The sequence below is a fragment of the Diceros bicornis genome, chromosome 34 (genome assembly GCF_020826845.1).
Source record: "Diceros bicornis minor isolate mBicDic1 chromosome 34, mDicBic1.mat.cur, whole genome shotgun sequence".
Lineage (NCBI taxonomy): Eukaryota > Metazoa > Chordata > Mammalia > Perissodactyla > Rhinocerotidae > Diceros > Diceros bicornis.
The window spans coordinates 8,771,173-8,792,128 of record NC_080773.1 but is presented as its reverse complement, the minus strand read 5'-3'; the positions used below and the strand labels follow the sequence as shown (position 1 = coordinate 8,792,128).

The 20,956-nt window shown below is 51.6% G+C and overlaps 1 protein-coding gene across 1 annotated transcript; it reads right to left on the bottom strand.

The window, feature by feature from the left end:
* Positions 1-1,192: 1,192 nt before the first annotated feature.
* Positions 1,193-13,998, bottom strand: PRODH2 (proline dehydrogenase 2). Its single transcript, XM_058531050.1, has 13 exons — positions 13,825-13,998; positions 13,553-13,749; positions 13,327-13,465; positions 13,155-13,241; positions 8,815-8,895; positions 8,587-8,742; positions 8,343-8,509; positions 5,536-5,646; positions 5,024-5,109; positions 3,922-4,094; positions 1,538-1,714; positions 1,370-1,440; positions 1,193-1,268 (listed from the first exon to the last, which is right to left on the bottom strand). Exons 1-13 carry the CDS (start codon positions 13,996-13,998, stop codon positions 1,193-1,195), a joined length of 1,695 nt encoding a protein of 564 aa, XP_058387033.1.
* Between the last annotated feature and the right edge of the window lie 6,958 nt (positions 13,999-20,956).

The window sequence follows — 20,956 nt, the reverse complement described above, 5'->3', positions numbered from 1 at the left end:
TTATAAAAAAAAAAAGAACAAAGAAAAAGCTGTCCACTGACAACAAGGTTTGGGAGTTGTGGCTGACACCTTATGATAAGAAAAAGAAATTAGACTTTAAAGACTGAGGAGCTGAGACCAAACTGCCACCATCTGCAGATAACGAAGTGAAAGAATCAACAAACAATTACAACTATTAAGCAAGTTTAGAAAGTGGCCAAATTGGAGCCAGCCCAGTGGTGCAGTGGTTAACTGCACACACTCCGCTGCGGCGGCCCGGGGTTTGCAGGTTCAGATCCCAGGCGTGCGAAGACGCACCGCTTGTCAAGCCATGCTGTGGCGGCGTCCCATATAAAGTGGAGGAAGATGGGCACAGATGTTAGCCCTGGGCCAGTCTTCCTCAGCAAAAAAGAGGAGGATCAGCAGATGTTAGCACAGGGCTGATCTTCCTCTCACACACACAAAAACAAGTGGCCAGATATCCAATCAACTTACAAAAATCAATGAAACATACAAATTCTAAGTTGGGTAATGTTAACTTCTTGCCTACAACTCCAGTGGTTTCCCATCACACAGAACAGAATTCACACCCCTTTTGAGGCCCTTTCCCATCTGTACCTGCTCTCTTCAGCTTCAGCCCTCTCCCAGAGTCCCCTCGCTCCCTGCTGCTACTTATACATACCCAGTTTGTTCTGACTTCAGGGCCTTTGCACTGGCTATTCCATCTTTCGGAAGGGCTCTTCCCTCAGCTTTTTGCATGACTGGCTCTTATGCTGTGGGACTCAAGTATTACCCCACCAGAAAGGCCATCCTTTCCAGTGTGTCCACCCATCCTCATCATTCTCTTAAATTCCCATAACAAATTTCATTCAGAGTGACCCAGAAGGTCATGTTCACCCTTAAATCCCCATCACAGACAACAGAGCCTGGCACACAGTAGGTGCCAGGTACACAATAGTTGACTGGCCAACTTAAGTTGCACCCCCCATGCTGCCCCTCGACCTTGCCCCCACAGGGAGTTCCAGCAGCCACACCCTCACCTCTCTGCAGGAGCCGGGTGAGGCCCCACCCTGGGCCACCCGCCACAGCCAGGCGATGCAGACGGCCCACCTGGGCCTCCGGATCCCGCACAGAGCCCAGCTCCACCGGGAAGCCAGAGCGCAGCGAGGGCATTCTTGGCTCCAGACTCTGTCAGCTGCTGGGCAGGGATCAGCTAGGGGGGCTCATGAGGGCAGGAGGAAGTGAAGGGCGGGACCTCCAGGGAGATAAAGACAGAGCTGGCTGGGATCCTGGGGGGGCAGTCTGAGAAAGGAAGGGGGTTCAGGAGGGGTCTGATTTGCAGGGAACCATCTGAATGAGAAAAGGGGTGCACTCTGGAAGAGCTACATACCAGAAGGTCAGGGGGCTAAGCACATCTGAGAGCTGAAGGGGATCTGGAAATCTGAGGGCGGGGCACTCCATCTAGGGATGGCGGTATAAGGGCAAAGGGCCCAGGACAGGAGTCTGGGGGCTGAGGAAGAGGGTCTGAAGACCATCTCTGGGCTGAAGGAAGAGGGGCCTGAGGGTTAGGATCTGAGAGGGGCTGGGATCTACGGGCTGTGAGGGAGTAGGGGTCCAGGGGAGGACAGTCCGAGGGCAAGGGCTGCAGGCCGGGGAAGGGCCCTGAGGTGGGATCTGAGCGCAGTGGCTGGGGTCCGAGGGAGGAGAGGACTACGGGTCTGCGGGCTGCGAGGGTCTGAGGGGTGGGGGCCCACACTGAGGTTTAGGGAAACGTCTGTGTGCCGGGGTGGGGTCCACAGACCGGGGGAAGAGACTGATGCGAGGAACGAGTCTGAGGACCACCGTATCTGTGGGCTGGGGGAAGGGTGCCGGGAATGACGCCAGGCTCTGATAAGAGGGCGGGCGAGGGCTGTAGGAGAGGCGAGAAGGAAGGGAGGAGTGGCAGGGAGGGGGCGGTCTGAGGGCGGGGGTCTGAGGGCTGGGGGCGGGGTCGGTGGAGAGCTGAGGGCCCAGTAAGGTCTAGGCAGGTTCTCGCGCCCAGACCCCAGCCCAGGAGGCTTTGCACCTACCGTTGGGCTGTGATAGTGGTCACCACGTGACTGCCACGTGACCCCCCCCCCCCCCCCCCCCCGGGCGCACTAGATCTGGTGGTCTGGGCGGGAATCCTGGGCGCATGCGCATCACTGGCTTCCAGGCACGTTTGCGCTTGCGCAGTAGCCTCCCTCCCCTAAGAGGCGCCCCTGAGGCCCTGAGGTGACTCGAGGAAAGAGACCGCGGTGTCTGTCCCAGAGCTCTTGGCTGCGCCCTACGTGTTACCCCGTTCCTACCTCGGCCCCAGGACTTGCTGAGGTGGTGGCTCCTTCCAGATCCCTGTCCTTGGCTGTCTTCTTCCCATGCTTCTCACTCACCCGGTAGGCTGTTTCCTCTCTCACTCCCTGCCCCAGTCCCCACAGTGTCCTGGACACCTCCCCCTGGACGTCCCCTGGGACCCTCACACCCACCGGGTCCCACATTGGCCTTGGTTATCTCCCCAAAACTGCATGTCCTCCCGTATCCCCATCTCAGGGTTGACCCCGCTGTCCCCTCTTCAAGCCAGAGCCCTGTGCCTCTCCCTGAATGTCTCCCTCCCCTCCAGCCTGTCACCCCATGGCCTATCCACTCAGCCCCTGGATTGTCCTTTCCACTAGCCCCCTCCTCCCTCCCCTACAGCCCCGCCCTGCTCCAGCCCCTGCCCCAGATTCCCTACCCCAGCTTCCCTGCGCTCCAGCCTGTCTCCCACTCTGGTCTACCCACCACACCGCAGCCAGGGAAGTCTTCCTGAAGCGAGACCTGACTCTGCCCCTCCTCTGTTTGAAACTCTCCTGAATCTCCAGTGCCCTTGGGACAGAGTCCGAGCCCTGCAGCCTGGCTTCTAAGACTGCATCATCTGGCCCTACCCACCCCTCCATCCTTGTGCCCTCACTCCTCACTCTGTTCCACACTTCTCTGTTTACGCACATGCCCTTGTCTTTGAATGTTCTCCTCGCTGTTCACTTGGGTATTCTTTTTTTTATGGTGAGGAAGATTCGCCCTGAGCTAACATCTGTGCCAGTCTTCCTCTATTTTGTATGTGGGTCACCGCTACAGCATGGCTTGATGAGTGGTGTATGGGTCCGCACCCCGGATCCAAACCAGCGAACCCCGGGCCGCTGAAGCAGAGTGCACAAACTTAGCTACTATGCCACCAGGCCGGCCCATCACTCGGTTATTCTTATGAGTTCTCTGGGAAGCCCTCTTGATCACCAGGGGTCTCCTCTGGCCTCCCAGAGCCTCCAGGCTTTCCCCAGCATCTCCCTGATACTCTGCTTGGGCTTTCCCATCACAGCCCTGACCACTCTGGGCTGTCGCTGTCTGAAGATGGGTCTGTCTGCTCTGCTGGACTGAGAGCCCTGTGAGGCCAGGCCTGGGGTTGTCTGTCACTGTTGTGTGTCCAGCATCGTTCACTCCGGAGCCTGGCTCAGAAGGGGCCTCAGTAAATGCTTATTAAATGAGAGGATGGTTTGGATCTTCGCTCTGTCCCTCCCTGGACATGTGGCCTGAGCCCAGCCTCTTGACTTCAGTGCCTCAGTGTCTGCTCTTCCTCCGTGCTCTTCACTTGGGCATCCACAGGAGTGAAGAAAGTTCCCACATCAGCCACTGACTGCTGAGCGGAGCTGACCACAGGCCCATCACAGGATAGGCTGCCTCAGGGTTGGGGGGAGAACTCATTAGTCTGTGATGGATGCCCTTGCTGTGCTCTAGGGTCATCTAAAGATCTCTCTACACCGCAGAGCCCCCCAGCTCAGGCTGGCTGAGGTCAAGATTCCTCTTCCCCAAGGAGGGACTTCAGTGCAGGGCAGCAGCCTGGGCAGTGGCTCAGGACCTTTATTGACCACATGACCCCCAGGGGTGCTAACAGGGTACACTTAGGCCCCGCCGGAGCAGCCTCCGCCAAAGTTCTTGGCTGAGCAGCTCCTGTTCCCTGCGGGCGCCCTGCAGCACACTCCGGTTCTCCTGGGCCCTCCGGATCAGGTAGGGGATCACCTCCTCCAGGGAGCCATAGGGGATGGACTTATATACAGCGTAGCCGGCCTGCCCTGGGGGGAGAGCATTGGCAGGGTGTGGGCTCATGTTTTAGGAGAGGCTCCCCCAGACCCCATCTGCAACAGAGATTTCGATTTCTGAGAACACGGCAGACTAGGTGAGTTGGATAAAATTTCCCACTGAAAAAACTAAAAAATTTGAGGTAAACATTTAAAAAATCTTCTCAATGTTATTAAAATGCTGCCAAGAGAATAAGGAATTTACTACCCCAAGAATTACGAGAAACCGGGAACCCAGAGAAGGAAGGATGCACAGGGAAGCACTCTTGCCCGGAAGGCAACACTGAGCTGCCAGCTGATGACTTCAGAGCTGAGGGGTACAGCAATCGAGCCTCAAAGCTTGCCCAGGGTCAGAGTCATAAAGGAGAACTTCCCCAAGTTAATCTACCCCCTCAGAGTCAGAGTTAACAAGAAGTAACCCCCCACCTTCCCCCACTCCCAGGGACTGGCCTCGGCTGCAGGCAGAGCAGGGAAGAAACCAGAGAACTGCACCCCTGAGAGGTTGCGGCCATGCATTAGTCCCCTCACGTATTTGCGGCCCAAATTTGCATCCCTGGGATGTCTCAAGAAACCGCAGCTGTGGGTTTAGGGTACAGCGGTGTTGTACCCCTTAGCACCCAGCAGAAGAAAACGCAAAGGTCCTGGGGATCAACATGGTGGAGACAACAAAGTGCCCCAAAAAGAAGACGCCATGATCTAGAACCAGCAAAGGCCGCAGACGCAGAGACACAGGCCTTCAGGCCTTCAGCTGTGGGAACAACAGATCTCTCTGGAAGGGTCCCGCAGCGGGGCCGGCTGCGGGCTCTGGATGGGCGCCTGGCCGGGCATGGGTGGGGTTGGGAGAAGGGATCTGGCTGGGAGGGCACGAGGCCTGGGGCTGGTGGGGCATGGGGTGGGGGATGGGAAATGGGCCATTCACATACCCAGTGCCAGGGAGACATGGTCACACATCCCCAGAAGTTGTCCGAAACAGACGGGCCCGTCCAGAGGAATGCCCAGCTCCCACATGCTGTGGAAAAGGCCGCGTGATTGGTCCAGGCAGAGGTGGAGCCAGAGCCGAACGTCAGCACACCCTCGTGACTGTTCCGGTTACTCAAACGCTGAAGTACTTCCAGACTCAGTGATGCATAACCACTGAGCCCCCCGAAAGCTCCCCAGAGCATCCCCACACCTTCCCTGGAGCACTCAGACCCCCTCAGGCCCCAGCAAATAAGAGGCGGTGCCTTGTGCGGCTGGGGCCCACGGCACCTACAGCGTAGCAGGGGTAAATGTTTTGACTATCCTCCCTAGAACCCCTCTGAACCTACTGGCCCCCCGCTATCCCTCCCCTTGTTCCTCGTCCACCGCCCTCTGCCCACCCCTGGCCTGTGAGCAAGGGAGAGGAGGGGAGGAGACCTTCTCATGGGCACCTGTTTCCCATCCCCCCACCTCATACCGCTTGGTCGCCTGGCAAACAGATTCCTCGTTGTGGGAAGCCACCATGAGGTGGCACACGGGGCCACGGCGGGACACGTGGGTCAGCATCAGCTCCAGGCAGCGACTGTAACTGAAGGGACGTGCTCCACTCAGCTTCAGGCACCTGGTAGGTGAGGGTCAGGCCCCGGGGCCTGCGGATTGCTGTCCTCGGGAGGTGGGCTGCCTTGGGGCAAGGACTCCGGAGTCAGAAGCTTCCTCCATTCCGCCCGCACCTGCTGCAGGGGCCATGGCTTCTCTGAGCCTAGGTGAGCGCGCGTTCACCTAGCAGCACTGTTGTGAGGCTGAGATGAGGGAGCACACAAAGCCTTTGGGACTGTTCTGTTGGAAGCAGTTGAGTGGAAGAACAGGAGCTGTGTGTAGGTGTGATGCCTTTCACACCAACACACTCAAAAATCGTTGTGTTTGCCTGAATACGCGTGAAGGGACTCAGGAAACGCATGTAAGAAACTAACATGGGGGGCAAGGAGACTCCGTGATGAGATGGGGATGGGGGTGGAAGAGAGAGGTGTCAGGGCATTCATTTTCATGTTACTTAGACTTTTGAATCATGTGAATTTATTGTTTATTCAAAACATATTAAGACATTGTACTGTGCTGAAGAGGATGTGGAGAATTGGAACTCTCACATGGTGCTGGTGGGAATGTAAAATGGTGCAGCCACTTTGGAAAACCATCTGGATTTCCTCAAAAAGTTAAACTTGGAGTCACCCTATGACCCAGCAAGTCCACTCCTAGCGAACTGAACTTTCAAGAAAATTGAAACTGTATGTTTATAGAAAAAATGTGTCCATGAATATTCAGAGCGGTATTATTCACAATAGCCAAGAAATAGAAACAACCCAAATGTCCAGCAACTGATGAATGGATGAACAAAATGTGGTCTTGTTCATGCAATGAAATATTATTTAGCCATAAAAAGGAAGGAAGCACTGCTACATAGATGAACCTTGAAAACATTATGCTGAGTGAAAGAAACCAGATACAAAAGGCCACATATTGTATGATTCCATTGATATGAAATGTCCAAAATAGGCAAATCCATAGAGACAGAAAGTAGGTTAGTGGTTGCCAGGGGCTGAGGGGAGGTGGGAATGGCGAAGGACTGCTAATGGATATGGGGTTTGATTTTGAGGTGATGAAAATGTCTGGAATTAGATAGTGGTGATGGCTGCACAACCTTGTGGATATAGTAAAAGCAACTGAATTGTACAGTTTTTTTTTTTTTTTGCTAAGGAAGTGGCCCTGAGCTAACATCTGTGCCAATATTCCTCTATTTTATATGTGGGTCGCCACCACAGCATGCCCACTGAGAAGTGGTGTAGATTGGTGCCCAGGAACTGAACCCAGGCCACTGAAGTGGAGCGCACCAAACCTAACCACTAGGCCACAGGGCTGGCACCTGAATTGTACACTTTTAAATGGTGCATTTTATGGTATGTGAATTACATCTCAGTAAAAAAAATAATAATGGTGCCAATGCTAAGCCTCTGGGACACAAACGTGCCTAGGAGCCCTCACAGGCCTTGGATGCGAGTCTAGGTTCCAACCACGGCTTGGCCACTTGCCCTGTAAGTTTGGGTGAGTCCCTGCAGCTCTACAAACTGTCCTCCATCCACTGTTAAATGGAGTGGGACTTTGTAAGCTCCAGGAGGACAGGGCCTGGGGCCCACCCTGCTTGCTACTGAGAGCAGGGTCCAGCACGGGTCTGATCTACATCACGTGGTCAGCGAGTATGTGGGGATTGAATAAATTCCTTCTTCCCCGGGGCCGTGGTATGGGGGTCCAGAGAGCTCACCCACACAGGGTGATTCAAGGTGGGTAAGAATGCAAGTTCTACAGCCTGTCTGCCTGGCCTCAAATCTTGGCCCTACCTCTTATTGCTGTGTGACCTTGGGTAAGTGTTCTACCTCTCTGTGCCTCGGTTTCTTCCTCTGTGACGTAGGGATGATAATGATAGTACCTACTGCTTGACGTTGTTTATTTATTCATTCAACAGATCTCTACTGAGCCCCTGCTATGCAGCAGGCACGATCGTAAGCCCTGAGGGTTCAGCAGTGAGCAAGCCAGAACCCCCCGCCCTCCTGGGCCCACACTCTGGTTGGGGAGACAGACAATGAGCAGCTGGACACGAGACTGTACAGAACCTCAGCTGCTGATATGTGCTGAGGGGAAAAGTCAATCCAGGAAGAGGGTGGGTGTGGCGTGCTCTAGTTCTTGATACGGAGGGCAGGGCAGGTGCCCTGAGAAGGTACCAATAAATAAAGACCTAAAGAGGTGAGGGATTCAGCCACGTAGCTGTCTGGAGGGAGAATGTTCCAGGCATCGAGAACAAGAAGTGCAAAGGCCCTGGGGACCATCAAGGAGGCCAGAGGAGCTGGAGTGCAGTGAGTCAGGGGTCGGTGGGAGGAGGAGTTAGAGAGGCTACGGGGACTGGATCAGTTGGGCCTCGTGGGCCACTGTAAGGATTTGGGGTTTATCGAGGGTGTGCTGGGAGCCATGGAAGGATTTTGAACTGAGGAGGGACATGGTTTGACTCAGGTACAAACATGAGGGGTGCATGTGGGGAACAGCCTGGGAGGGGAGGACAGAGGAGGGAGCGGGGAGTCCGAGGAGGAAGCCGCTGTTCGGGTGGGAAGTGACAGTGTCCTGGACCACGGAGAGGGAGTGACATGTGGACACATGCACGCTCAGCATCATGGGTAGTGAGCTCTCATTGAAGGTCAGATGTTAGTATTTGTCTCGGAGGCCGGCCTGGCCCAGTCCTACCTCTGACTGGTAGCCTCGCAGTCAGGCTGAGTGGGATCTTCGGTCCCCTGGAGCCGGGCCACCTCTCTCTCCTTGTCCAGATACGCCCCTCGGACCAACTTCACCCCGAAGGCCAGGCCAGCCCCGTCTGCAGCCTCAGCATCCTGCTGCAGCCGCTCGTGTGTGTCCTGGCAGAGCACACGGGCAGCTTCAGGTCAGGGCGCTGGGACCCCAGCCCGCAGCCCCCCCAGAGCGCACTACGCACCTTCAGATAGGCCTGGTAAGTGTTCCACACCCAGGGCCCGCCTTCCCTGGGGCGGTTCCAGCGCGCGGCCAGGGCGGCCACCAGCAGAGAGAGGGCAGGGTTCAGCGAGGTGTACTCAGCATCCACCAGGAGCCTCACGTGCTGGGCCCGGGCATGCTGGGGGTGAGGGACTGTGGTCAGAGCCCCGGGCGCCCAGCAGCGGAGCCAGACCACCGCAGAAGGTCTTACCTGCACCACCCGATGCAGGCGGCTCAGAGAAGCCTGGAGATGCTGGTTTTGCTCCGCAGTGAGGCAAGAGATCTGGAGGTCCTGGGGGTGGCAGGGGAGGCGAGAGCAGTCAGGGCTGCTGGACTCTTCCAGGGCCTAAGTCTCCTCTCCCCACAACCAGGCAGGGGAACAAGTTTAGAACTTGTTAGAAATCTGGAAAGCAGCAGCCATATATCACACAGATACTATTTACTGAGATGTAGTACTGTGGTTGAGAGCCCGGAATCCAAGTTTGAATCCTGGCTCCACCACTTACTGTGTGGCCTTGAGCAAGTCATATAACCTCTCTGGGCCTCAGTTTTTCTCCTCTGTAACATGGAGATGATAATAGTATTGACCTCATGCAGTTGGTTTTTTTGTTTTTGTTGTTTTTAGTGGTTAAGATTGTAAATTTTATAATGCATTTCTCATATTTCTTGCAAAAGCAACGCTACTGGTAACAATTTTGTTTGTTTGAGAAAGTCTTTATTTCTCTTTCACTTTTGAAGGATAATTTTGCAGAGTAAAGAATTCTAGGTTGGTAAGTTTTTCTCTCCACACTGTAACTATTTCCCTTTTACTTGTTGTTAGGACGGAGTGGGGACTTCCAAGCTCCGTACACGCCAGACCAGAAACTGGAGGTCCTTGGCTCTGCTGTGGGGCAGGCAGCCTTCAGGCAACCAAAATGCAAATTTACTCCAGGTCTTTCTTCCTCTCCCTCTTCTCCCCATCTTGGTTGCAGCAGCAAAGAGGACTGAACCCTGAGCAGCTGCTAATCCAAGGCCACACCACACTAGGTGGGTGAGGCTGCAACCAGAGCCCTGACGTGCCCAACGCTAAAGGCTGCAGTCCATCGCGAAGGTGTTGTGTGGATAAAACGGGTTAATGTGTGAGATGCACCTGGACATGATAAGCACTCAGTACTCAGTGTTGTTATTGTTATAAGAATAGGTGACCTCATATACTATCTTATGTATTTAATCTTCACAATGGTGCCAGCACACAGATGCTATTCTAGGCTCCATTTTCCAGGGAGGGACTGAAGCTCAGAGAGTGAAGTGACTTGGAATTAACATACAGAAAGTGCTTAGAACAGTAGCTAGCACATAGTAAGTGCCGTAAGTGCTACCTCCTGTTAGTCTGGTAGGACTCGATTTCCTCATCAGATGCGAAAGGCCTCAGGTAGCCCTCAAGCCCCGACCTGTCTGGCCCCTCTGCTCTCACCTCCCCCCAACTCTCTGCCTCGCTCACTGCCCTCCAGCTGCACTGCCTCCCTGCTGTTCTTGGAACATGCCAGGTACCTCCCCGCCTCAGAGCCTTTGCCCTGGCTGTTCCTTCTGCCTGGAACACTCTTCCCCCAGGTGTCCATCTCCTCACTCCTACCTCTCCTACAGGTCTTTGTTCCAGTGTCACCTTCTCAACGAGGTTTACATTTGCAGCTCCCTGTCTGGGGCTTCCCTTCTCCTTCTGCAGCCTTATTTTTCCCTGTGTTGCTCATCCATACCTAACTTGTTACCTATCGGCTTCAGTTTTCATTACTGAGTGCCTCTTGCCCCTCCTGACTAGTGAGCATGAGCCTTGGGGGCAGGGGGTTGGTCTTGTCATCTCCTCCTCCTAGCACAGCGCCTGGAACACGGTAGATGGTCTGTAAACATTTAGGGAATTCACACGTTTGTGAAGTGGAAATAGTAACTGTCCCTCACCCAGTCCTGTTATGGGGACTCAGAGGGTGAATGTGAGCTGCTGGTGACTCAAGGAGTCCCGGGGGCTTCAAATAACTTGTTTTGGGAAGTTAAAGAAAGAGGAACAGATGAGACTTAAGTTCTATTTTATCCAACAGCGTCGCTGTGGATGACGCAGTCCCGCTAATGGACCCCCTGGGGCGGGTTAGTCTGAATGTGGCAACCCCCCAATCTTGGGGGAGAAAACTCTCTCCAGGAGGAGGGAAGAGCTGGGGGCATCTTTTCCTCAATCAGAGAATTGTCTCCCCCTGGCTTGGGCTTAGACTCAGGGGAGTTCTGGGGTGTTAGCAGCTGGTGGATCTCCCTATACAGGATGGCCACCCTCAGGAGGACCTGCTCAGTGCCAGGTGCTATTCACCAACCGCTGAACTGATGTTCTGTCCGCCACCCTCTGAGGTACGGACTGTATCATCCCCATTTTGCAGAGGGGGAAACTGAGGCACAGAGAGGTGAAGTCACTTGTCCGAAGTCACACAGCTAGACAGAGCAGACCTGAGATTTGAACCTCAGCTTCTCCAAAACCTGGATTCTTAACCATCACCCTCAACACCCACTCAGGGGCAGCGAGTAAATGTTTCCCTCGAACATATGCAAAGCATCTAGGACAGTGCTCAGCACTTTGTGAGCGATCAGTAAGTTCTCCGCCATTAATTTATTGTTTAAAAATCACTTGCTTCATTCATTCATTCATGTAACATGTATTTATCATATCTTGTCTGGGCACCAGGGGCTAGGGAAATGGGAGAGAGCAGGACAGTCATGAATTGCACTGCAGAACTAGTGGATGTGGAGACCAAGGATGGGTTGGGGCTCGGATCTGAGATGGGGGACGGTAGAGCTGCCTCTGAGGTGGGGACAGGAAGGAGGGGCAGGTTTGGGGAGACGCTGAGGGCAGTGTGGGACCCAGTAGGTATGAGGGGTCTGGGGGATGCCCAGGAGGCTCAGGGGAAAGGCTAGGGTTGGAGATAGAAACAGGGGCATCATTAGTGCTGGATGGGGAAACTGAGGCTGTAGGGATAGGTGAGGAGGCCGTTTGAGGAGAGTAAGGAGTGAGGCGGGAGGGACCCAGGACCTAGCCCTGGGGAACCTGCATTTTTAAGAGACAGGCAGAGAAACACCTAACAAAGACTGAGAATGAGCCGGCAGGATGGAAAAGGAAAACCGGGTGGGATGTACTGGGGAAGCCAAGGCAAGCAAGTGACAGAGGAGGAGGGAGCCCCCTCTGCTCAGATGCCAGCCTGGCAGGGGCCTTAATCCTTAAAACCGCCCTGGGAAGAAGTTACTATCACTGCCCCATGTGAGTGAACTAAATCTCATAAAGAGATGAAATGCGTTACGCTCCAAAGCTGATCCTCTGAAACCCTAAATCCTGCTTCTGTGTGTTCTGGGACGCATTTTAAAAAATTACAAATTTAAAAAAATCACAATTAGAAAAGAGACATCAGCATGTCCCCTGCAGCGTTGTTTGGGGTGGTGGAGACTCAGAGGCCACCCAGGTGTCCACCCCGGGAGAGGTAAACCTCGCAGCCAGAAGCGGCAATGAGAAGCAATAGATTCGATGTACGCAGAGACGATGATGGATCTTAAAATCAGAGTGCGCAGTGGAAAAAGGATGAAACAGAATGAGAGGGATAACAGAACCCAATTTGTGTACATCTGAAAACATATCCCCCAGACTGATGGAGGAGGGCATGGGGGAGCTTTCTGCAGGGATGGAAATGTTCTATCACTTGACAGGGGTTTGAATTGCTCAGCTGTGTGTATTTCTCTGAGCTCATCAAAGGGTTCATTTACAAGTTGTGCATTTCATTGTATGTAAATTTTACCTGAAAAGAAATAAAGTCCTGTAAGTGATTATTCAGCTCAAATTAGTGATGTGCATCCTGAAGCTTTTGCGGGGAAGTGTGCTAATGTCTGCAGCTTACTTTGAAATGCACTGAGAAACAAGGTGGATTGATGGGTGGATGGAGGGCTGGGTAAAGAGACAGGTGTGATTTAAAGCAGGTATAGTTAAATGTTAATGTGGCAGGTATACGAGTGTTCACTGTAAAATTCTTTCAACTTTCCTGTGTGTTTGAACATTTGCATAAAATGTTGGAAAAATATGCCCTCAAACAGTATAACTCAGGGAAACAAAATCATAATAGCAGAAAGATACACGTTACACAGGATGGAGTGGTTGCCAGGAGGGTAGAAATAGAATACGGAAATAAAAAGGAATGAATGAATGAATGAACCAAAACCCCACTGCTCTAATGGTGACTTCCAGCCAGACACACGAGCATAGCTGAGTGACTGATAAAATGCTGACGTGCTTTCTTCTATGTGGTAAAGAGCTGCTGTCTCAGTCATCCCTCTGAGAGCTCCCAGCCCCCAGGTCCTCCCCTGGAACCCCCAATGAGCCATATTCCAGCCATTCCAACCAGGCCCCAGGGCTCCAGCCACGTTTCTTCTGATTGTCCTCAGCCTGGGAAGTAGAGGTGGCTAGAACATCCCGCTCGCAGGTGCCTCCTGTGTCCAAGTCCAGGAGACTCTGCCCTGACGTGCCCCACCAACCATCCCCCAGCCTGAAGTCCTTACCTGCCCAGAGTCCATGGCTTCTGCCAGCCTCTCGGGGCTCAGCTCCAAGGAAGCCCCTGGCCTTCTGACCCATGAGGTTAGCGCCTTCTGGAATGGGGTGATGGGTGGGGTAGTGAGGGGGACCTGGTGGGCAGCCACACCATCCTCCCCCTCCATCCTGACTGTCCCTTACACAGAGCCAAGTGCTGGTCAGCGCTGTCATCTTCAGCTGCATGAGGATGTTCCCAGTCGGGCCGGGGGTCTCCAGGAGGCCTCGTGACAGGTCCACACAGCGCAGCATAGCGTGAAGGTTGCCTTCATACCAGGCCTCGCTGCCCAGCCAGCAGGCGTCAGGTCCTGGAGTCCGCTAACCCCCTTCCTGCCGTCCTGCCGCCCCCCGGACCCCGCCCCCTACTCACCCAGTCTTGACAGCCGAGTCTGGCTCCTCCTCAGTGGGCACTGCCAGCAGGGGCCGGAGGCCCAGGGTCTGGAGCTGTTGGACACAGCCCCTCACCTCCTCTGCTGTCTCGCCAGCCACAAACTGCCCGTAGATGGATGCTCGGAGGAGCGCACCCGAGAGCCGGGAGCCCAGGAGGCGCTGAGACCAGGCCTGGAGCTGGGGTGACAGGGAGTGAGGGCTCAGAGCTGGGCCCTGGGGAACCTCAGGACAGTCCCCAGGGTCGCTGCTCACCGCCAGGCCATGGGTGACCAGAGGGGGCCAGGCACACAGCCGTAGCACCAGCAGAGCCCGTGTGAGTTCTCCTGTGCCCTTGAGGTGGAAGGCCCCACCATCAAAGTTCAGGGGCCGCCAGCCCCCAGCAGAGGGACTGGCCTGGGAACAGAGCACTCGGCAGGTCCGGAGCATCTCGAGTCCCTCACCACAGCCTCACCAGGTAAGGGGCTTTGGGGCAGCAGGTCTACCAAATGCCCCTTGCCCGGCCAGGGCAGTGACTGATTAACCAGGCAGTGACCAGGGAAAGGCCAATCTTTAGGATCACCAGGCTCCTTGGGGGGCAGTTAATTATTAACTGATGGGGACAGAGTTCAGAATAACGGGGACGGGAAAGGAAACCCCCAGCAACAGCCCCAGCAACTCTCAGCATGGTGGGCACAATTACGAGGTGCCCCCCTGAGCCAGTGGTGCTGAGTGAGAGCGTGGGCTCTGCAGCAAGGCAAGTTGGCTTTGTGACCTCAGGAAAGTTACTTAACCTCTCTTGTTGCCACTGCTTCATCTTAAAAAGAGAAAGAGTGCAGTGTTATTGAATAAATTTGAAAATGCACATAACCTATAAGCCAGCTGTGCCATGCTAAGTATGTATCCAGAGAACTTGAACATGAGCGTCAGGAAACATGTACAGGAAGGAGTGTTCATAGCAGCACTGTTTGTAATAGCCCGAAGTGGGAACCACCCAAATCTCCATCAACTGGAGAATGGATAAATACAGTGTGGTATATTCCCACAACAGAATACTATACAGAAATGAAAAAGGAATGGACTACTGGTACACACAAACACACGGGTAAATCTCACACACATAATGTTGAGTGAAAGAAGCCAGACACCAAACAGGACGTGCTGTATTATTCTATTCAATAAACTTAAAGCAGGGAAAATGAAATGACAAGGAAGTTTTGGGGATCCATATGCAGGTGGTCAAACTATAAAAAAGAGTTAAGCAAGGAAATGATTGTCACAAAAGTCAGAGAGACGGTTACCTCAGGGGATGGGAGGAGTTGTCACTGGGAAGGGGCACATGGGGGCTTCTATGTCCTTTTTTCTTAACTTGATGACTCATCAGCCATGCTGTGGCAGTGACCCACATACAAAGTGAAGGAAGACTGGCACAGATGTTAGCTCAGGGACAATCTTCCTCAAGCAAAAAAAAAAAGAAGAATGTCCTCCTACACGCCCACACCACCATTCTCACATCTAAGAAAATACCAATAATTCCTTAGTATCTAATATTCATGTTCAAGTTTCCGTAATTGCCTCCAAGATGTCTTTTATAGCTGTTTTTTATTTTTAAACAGAGTCAATCCAGGTTCGTGCTTTGCATTTGGTTGTTATGTCTCTTTAGTATTTGGGGAACTTTTTGGGTACAGTCCTCATGATTTTTTTTTTTTATCAGTATTGACTTTTTAAAAGAGCCCAGGCCAAGTGTCTTGTAGAATGTCCCACTATTGTATTTGTGTGATTATACGCCTGTGGTGTCATCTAACATGTTTCTCTATCCTCTGTATTTCCTGTAAACCAGAGTTTTGGTGTAGAGCCATAATTTATTAGATCAGTCTCCTGCTGCTGATGATTTAGGTTGTCTCCAGAGTCTCCACGCCTGGTCTCTTAACCACCATGTTATCAGGCCTTCCAGGCTCCTCAACAGCTCTGCCAGGAGGGTGGGAGACAGATGAGGGGCTAGGTTCTGAGCCTTCACATACTTGCCATTGGGGGATTGACGCTAGAGTTTAGGGAGATGTAGGGAGAGGAGGGAAGCCAGAAGGAAAATAGTCTTTGGGGGCTATTAAGTGAGGGACCTTAAATATTTATTATGAAGGGCTGATTTTAACTTGAGTGCACTGGGGAGCCATGAAAGAGTCTAGATAGGAAAGAGTCTCAGATTTAGGCTTTCAGAAGATCCTTCTGGCTGCTGCGTGGAGAGTAGATCAGAGAGGGAGACTGAAGCTAGAAGCCAGGGAGGAGGCTCAGGCAAGGACAGGGGCCCAAGGATAAGGCTGGACCAGAGTGGGGCTGGAGGAGGGAAGAGATACACAGGAGGCCACATGGATGGGTGATGGGGAGATCCCCTAGAATTCCTCCTGGAAACCCCAAGTCCCGAGGCATGGAGACCCTGATCAGGTGCAGCATCTGAGGGACACTGTCCCCTCAACCTGACCCCCAAAAACTTTCCCAGGGAAACCCCAGGTCCCAGGGAATCAAACACAGAGACTCTGGCCAAGAGTAGGGATCAGAGACACCTGCTTCTCACCCCCTCCCAGGTTTCCCTGAGCAATCTCTACACCCCTCTTCCCTCCCTCCCTGACGGTTCTGTTTTGTTTGGTTTCCTGATAGGCTCCAGTCCACAGGCACAAGCAGCACACATTCGGTGCTGAATAACTAACCGTCTGTTGAATGAATGGAGGAAATGAATTAAGAGTGTCTCTCATGCCTCTGGACCACCCCCTGGCCCACCCTTGATGTACAACTGCTCCTGCAGGCTCCCATCTTGGGGAGGCCCCACTCCCGCTCCCCACTGCTCTGAAGATAAAGAACAAACTCTTTCAAATGGTCTACAAGGCCCATCATTAGTGTCTCAACCTTGAGATCACTTAGAGAGATTATTTTTATTTTTTGTGTGTGTGAGGAAGATCAGCCCTGAGCTAACATCTGCTGCCAATCCCCCTCTTTTTGCTGAGGAAGATTGGCCCTGGGCTAACATCCGTGCCCATCTTCCTCTATTTTATATATGGGACGCCGCCACAGCATGGCTTGACAAGCGGTGTGTCAGTCCGCACCTGGGATCCAAACCTGCGAACCCTGGGCTGCTGAAGCAAAACGTGCCAACTTAACCGCTATGCCACTGGGCTGGCCCCTATTTTTATTTTTTAAATTATCATATGATAAAAATAACTTTTTTTCCTTTGGTGTACAATTCAATGATTTTTAACACACGTATGGATTCATTTAACACTCCAGTGCATCAGGATAAGAACAGTTCCATCATCTCAAAAAACTCCTTTTACAGCCACACCCTCTCCCCACCCATAACCCCTGATGACCATTGATCTCTTTTCCATCACTGCAGTTTTGTCTCTTTGAGAAGGTCAAATATATGGAGTCATAGTACGTCATCTTTGAGACTGGCTTCTTTCACTCAGCATGACGTCTTTGAGAGTCATGTAAGTCGTTGCTTGTATCAAGAGTTTGTTCCTTTTCACTGCTGTGTAACATTCTGCAGTTTGTTTATCAATTCATCTGTTAAAGGATATTTGTATTGTTTCCAGGACTCAGTGAGCTTTTAAAAATCCTGATGTTTGCGCCCCACTCCTGGAGAGTCTGATGTAATTGGTCACAAGCATCAGGAGTGTCACCAGCTCCCCTGGTGATTAAATGTCCACCCCAGCTAAGCACTGCAGCCCCCACAATCTGGCCCCTTCACTTCTCTAACTTAACTCCTAATCTCCTCCACCACTCACCCTCTTTTACTCCTTATTGTCCCTCGAACACACCAAGCTTCCTCCTGTCTCAGCGCCTTTGCACTTGCTGTCTCTTAAAACTCTTCCCTTTGGGGCTGGCCCCGTGGCTTAGCGGTTAAGTGCGCGTGCTCCGCTACTGGCGGCCCAGGTTCGGATCCCGGGCGTGCACGACGCACCGCTTCTCCGGCCATGGTGAGGCCGCGTCCCACATACAGCAACTAGAACGATGTGCACCTATGACATACAACTATCTACTGGGGCTTTGGGGAAAAAAAAAAAAAGGAGGAGGATTGGCAATAGATGTTAGCTCAGAGCTGGTCTTCCTCAGCAAAAAAAAAAAACTCTTCCCTTCCTCATTTGTGTAATTAACTCCCACATGTCCTCAGGTCTCAGGATTTAAGACACTCCCTCAATGAGACCTACCTTGAGCAGCCCCTCCTGTGAGGGGAAGTTTTCTGATTTCATACTCTAATACCAGCCTTGTAGTTCCTGTCATATTCATTCAACTTTGAGTGAATACTTAATTAATGTCGCCCCCTCACCAGACTGTGAGCATCATGAGGACAGGGGCTGCAGTTGTTTATGTCATTAATTTATCCCCAATGATTAGCACAAGGCTTAATTTATGTTGAATGAATGAATGATTTAATGGATTTCTTTGGCGTTTGCTGGACAAGGGACTTGGAGCTTCCTTCTTGAGGCAATACAAGTGGATTGTGGACAAGACCCACTTCTTAAGTCACTGTGATCTTGCAAGAAATGGAGGAGACCCCAAGAATCATGAGGAGACCCCTCAGAATATCATGACCTCGCAGGGGGTAGAGCAGGGGGCAGCAGGGAGGGGTAGAGGTGCCCTCAGAGTGGTTGCTGACAGCAGCATTGCTATCAAGATGCTGAGTCTTGGACTATCGGAGAGGTGGGGGGTCCACCTGGTACTTTCAAGTGAAGTCAAGACTCCAAGAGGGGCTGAGATGGACTCAGGTCAATGGTGCCTCTTAAGTACCACCAGAACCAGAAGCAAATCCTCTCTGGAGGAAGGCTTCCCCTATTTAAGTTTGCAGGACTCCCAGTGACTAAGATCAAGCAATAAGTTCACACTCAAAAATCACCAAGCACACGAGGAAGTAAGCCACCATGAGTGAGAGTCAGCAGAAGAAACTGCTCCGGTTCTCTATGCTGCAAAATAAACCACCCCTAAGCTTTGTGGCTTAAGACAACAAAAATAATTTACTTTGCTTACAAACTGCAATTTGGCAAGGCTCAGCATCGATAGCTTGTTTCTTCTCCATGCAGTATGAGCAGAGGCACTCAGCTTGGGGCTGGAGGGCGCACTTTCAAAACGCTGTACTCTTGTGTCTGACAGCTTGATGCTGGCTGTTGGCTGGAAGCTCAGCCGAGGCTGTGGGCCGGGGCCTCAGTTCCTCTCCAGAGAATGCTCGGGCTTTTTTACAGCATGCTGGTCAAGTTCTTAGACTGAACATCCTAAGGGAACCAGGGAGAAGATGTATTGCCTTTTAGGACATAGTCCTGGAAGTCACACAGTGTCTCTTCCATCACAGTCATAAACCTGCCCAGACCAAAGGGGGGAGCATAGGTCCTATCTTTCAGTGGAGAGTGTCAAGTCACATTGTAAGAAGGGCAAATCTCGTGGCCATCTTTGGAAAATACGACCTGCCACAACAACAAACAAAAGATTCGGACTTGCAAGAATTCAGATATTGGAATCGTCAGACTATAAACTAGCCCTTTGTAAAATGTTTAAAGAAATAAATACACGATCACAAATATAAGCAAGCAACAAGAGAATATCAGGAATAAAAAGGGAGATTTGAAAAATAAAACGAGAGATGAAACTTCAGGAGATGAAAAATATAGTAAATGTAATTCCCAAAATGAAAATAAAAAACTCAGTGGATTAAACATAGCTAAAGACAGAACTATTGAACTGAAAGATGTATCAGAGGAAATTACACAGCACAGAAAGACAAAGAGAGAGATCTATGAAAGAGAGGTTAAGATACACCAAATATCTAATAAAAGTCCCAAAAGCAGAAATTAGAGCGGAGGAAAGGCAACCTTTGAAGAAATAATGGCTGAGAATTTTCCAGAACCAAAGAAAAATAGGAATCCACAGTGCGATGAAAAATATGAATACTTGCTTGCAAGAAGCAAGCATAGCCTCAACTAGATAAATAAAAAGAAATTTATGCCCAGACACATTAAAATGAAATTGCACAACATTGAAGATAACCAGATCTGTTGTTTATCTCTGCATCCTCCAGAGTATAGCAAGGACTAGATGATCCACAAATTCTTACTGAATAAAAAAGAGTATCCCAGGTCGAGATCACAGACAAATTAAAGATAAGGAGGTAGAAACAATTATGGCTGATAGAGGAGAAAAGCCTCTCTTCTGACCTACCCACCTGAAGCACAAAACTAGAATTGGGGAAAGTGAAGTTGAAAATGACAGTGTGGGAGGTGGAGAGACTAGGTGGGTAATCTTGAGTGCCTGGCAGAAGAGATAGAACACAATGGGCTGCTCAATATTAGTTGTGGAAGATTCTTGAATGAAGTTCCCAGATGGTCCTTCTGTGGGTGATCACCCTTTTTGTGGTGAGAACGAAGGGGGCTTTAATATTAGCATAGAGGCGGAGTTCTAAGTGGGAGAACAGCTTTGGGGTCAGAGTCCTCTCATTCGTTCTGACTGGGTCACGTGATGACCCCTAAACCAATCACTGGGGTTGGAGAATAAAATCCTCTGATTGGCCAGATCCGGGTGATACGCCTTTTCGTGGAGCCCCAAGTAGAGTGGGCTGGATACAACGCACAAAGGTACCCGAAGTGGGACACCGGACACTACTGCTCCCCAAGAGAAGACCCTGTGTGTCACCAGGAAAAGGGTGAATGGACGCTGATGACAGAGCAACTGGGCTCCTGAGTGGTTCTGCTGGTCCGGCAGAGAATACATAAAAAGTAAACTCAGAATAGGGACTGGCGTGTGGAAACAGCTCGTAAATGCTGTCTGTTGTTGTTGGTTCAACTAGCCAACGGCTTCCTGTCACCCCTGGGATAAAGTACACACACCATAAGATGACCGTGATTATCCTTGTCCATCTCACTAGCCTCAATTCCTGCCACTCCCTGCCTTGACCGTTCTTCCGTAACAATTTTAGGAAAATCCCGTCCCACGCTGTTCTCCCGCAGTCCTCTATGCCTCCATGCCCTGCACAGCTACTCAGCCTTAAACACTGGGGCTCAGTGACCACTGAACATGCAGACGACACTCCTACCACCACCACCAAGTTTTTATCTCCAGCACAGACCCGCTGAGCTCCAGACCCCAATACACAATCGCTTCTTTAGAATCTTCAGCTAGATTGGCTCTTCTCAAAAGGGGCGGTAGCGCCCCCTGGTGGGAGTTTTGGAAATCTTTGGTCGCCACATAGATTGCAGGCGCTACAGACTTGCAGAGATCAGGGACCGGACATGCTAGAGACTGCGTCCGCGTCCTGAACAAGTTAAAAACGTCCTTAAAGGCATTCTGTGGGTAAAAGAAAATTTTATAATTACCTGAAATCATTAACATAACACATATACACATGCATGAAAAATTTTGGTGTGGGTTAAAA

What these genes read in the sequence shown, in the direction of transcription:
- PRODH2 (XM_058531050.1), bottom strand. Translation starts at nt 13,998, where the DNA reads ATGCTCCGGACCTGCCGAGTGCTCTGTTCCCAGGCCAGTCCCTCTGCT. An exon ending in GTTTGCCAGGCGACCAAGCG is followed by an intron (nt 5,110 to 5,535) that starts GTATGAGGTGGG and finishes CCTTTTCCACAG; the next exon opens with CATGTGGGAGCTGGGCATTC. An exon ending in CCATGTCTCCCTGGCACTGG is followed by an intron (nt 4,095 to 5,023) that starts GTATGTGAATGG and finishes CTCTCCCCCCAG; the next exon opens with GGCAGGCCGGCTACGCTGTA.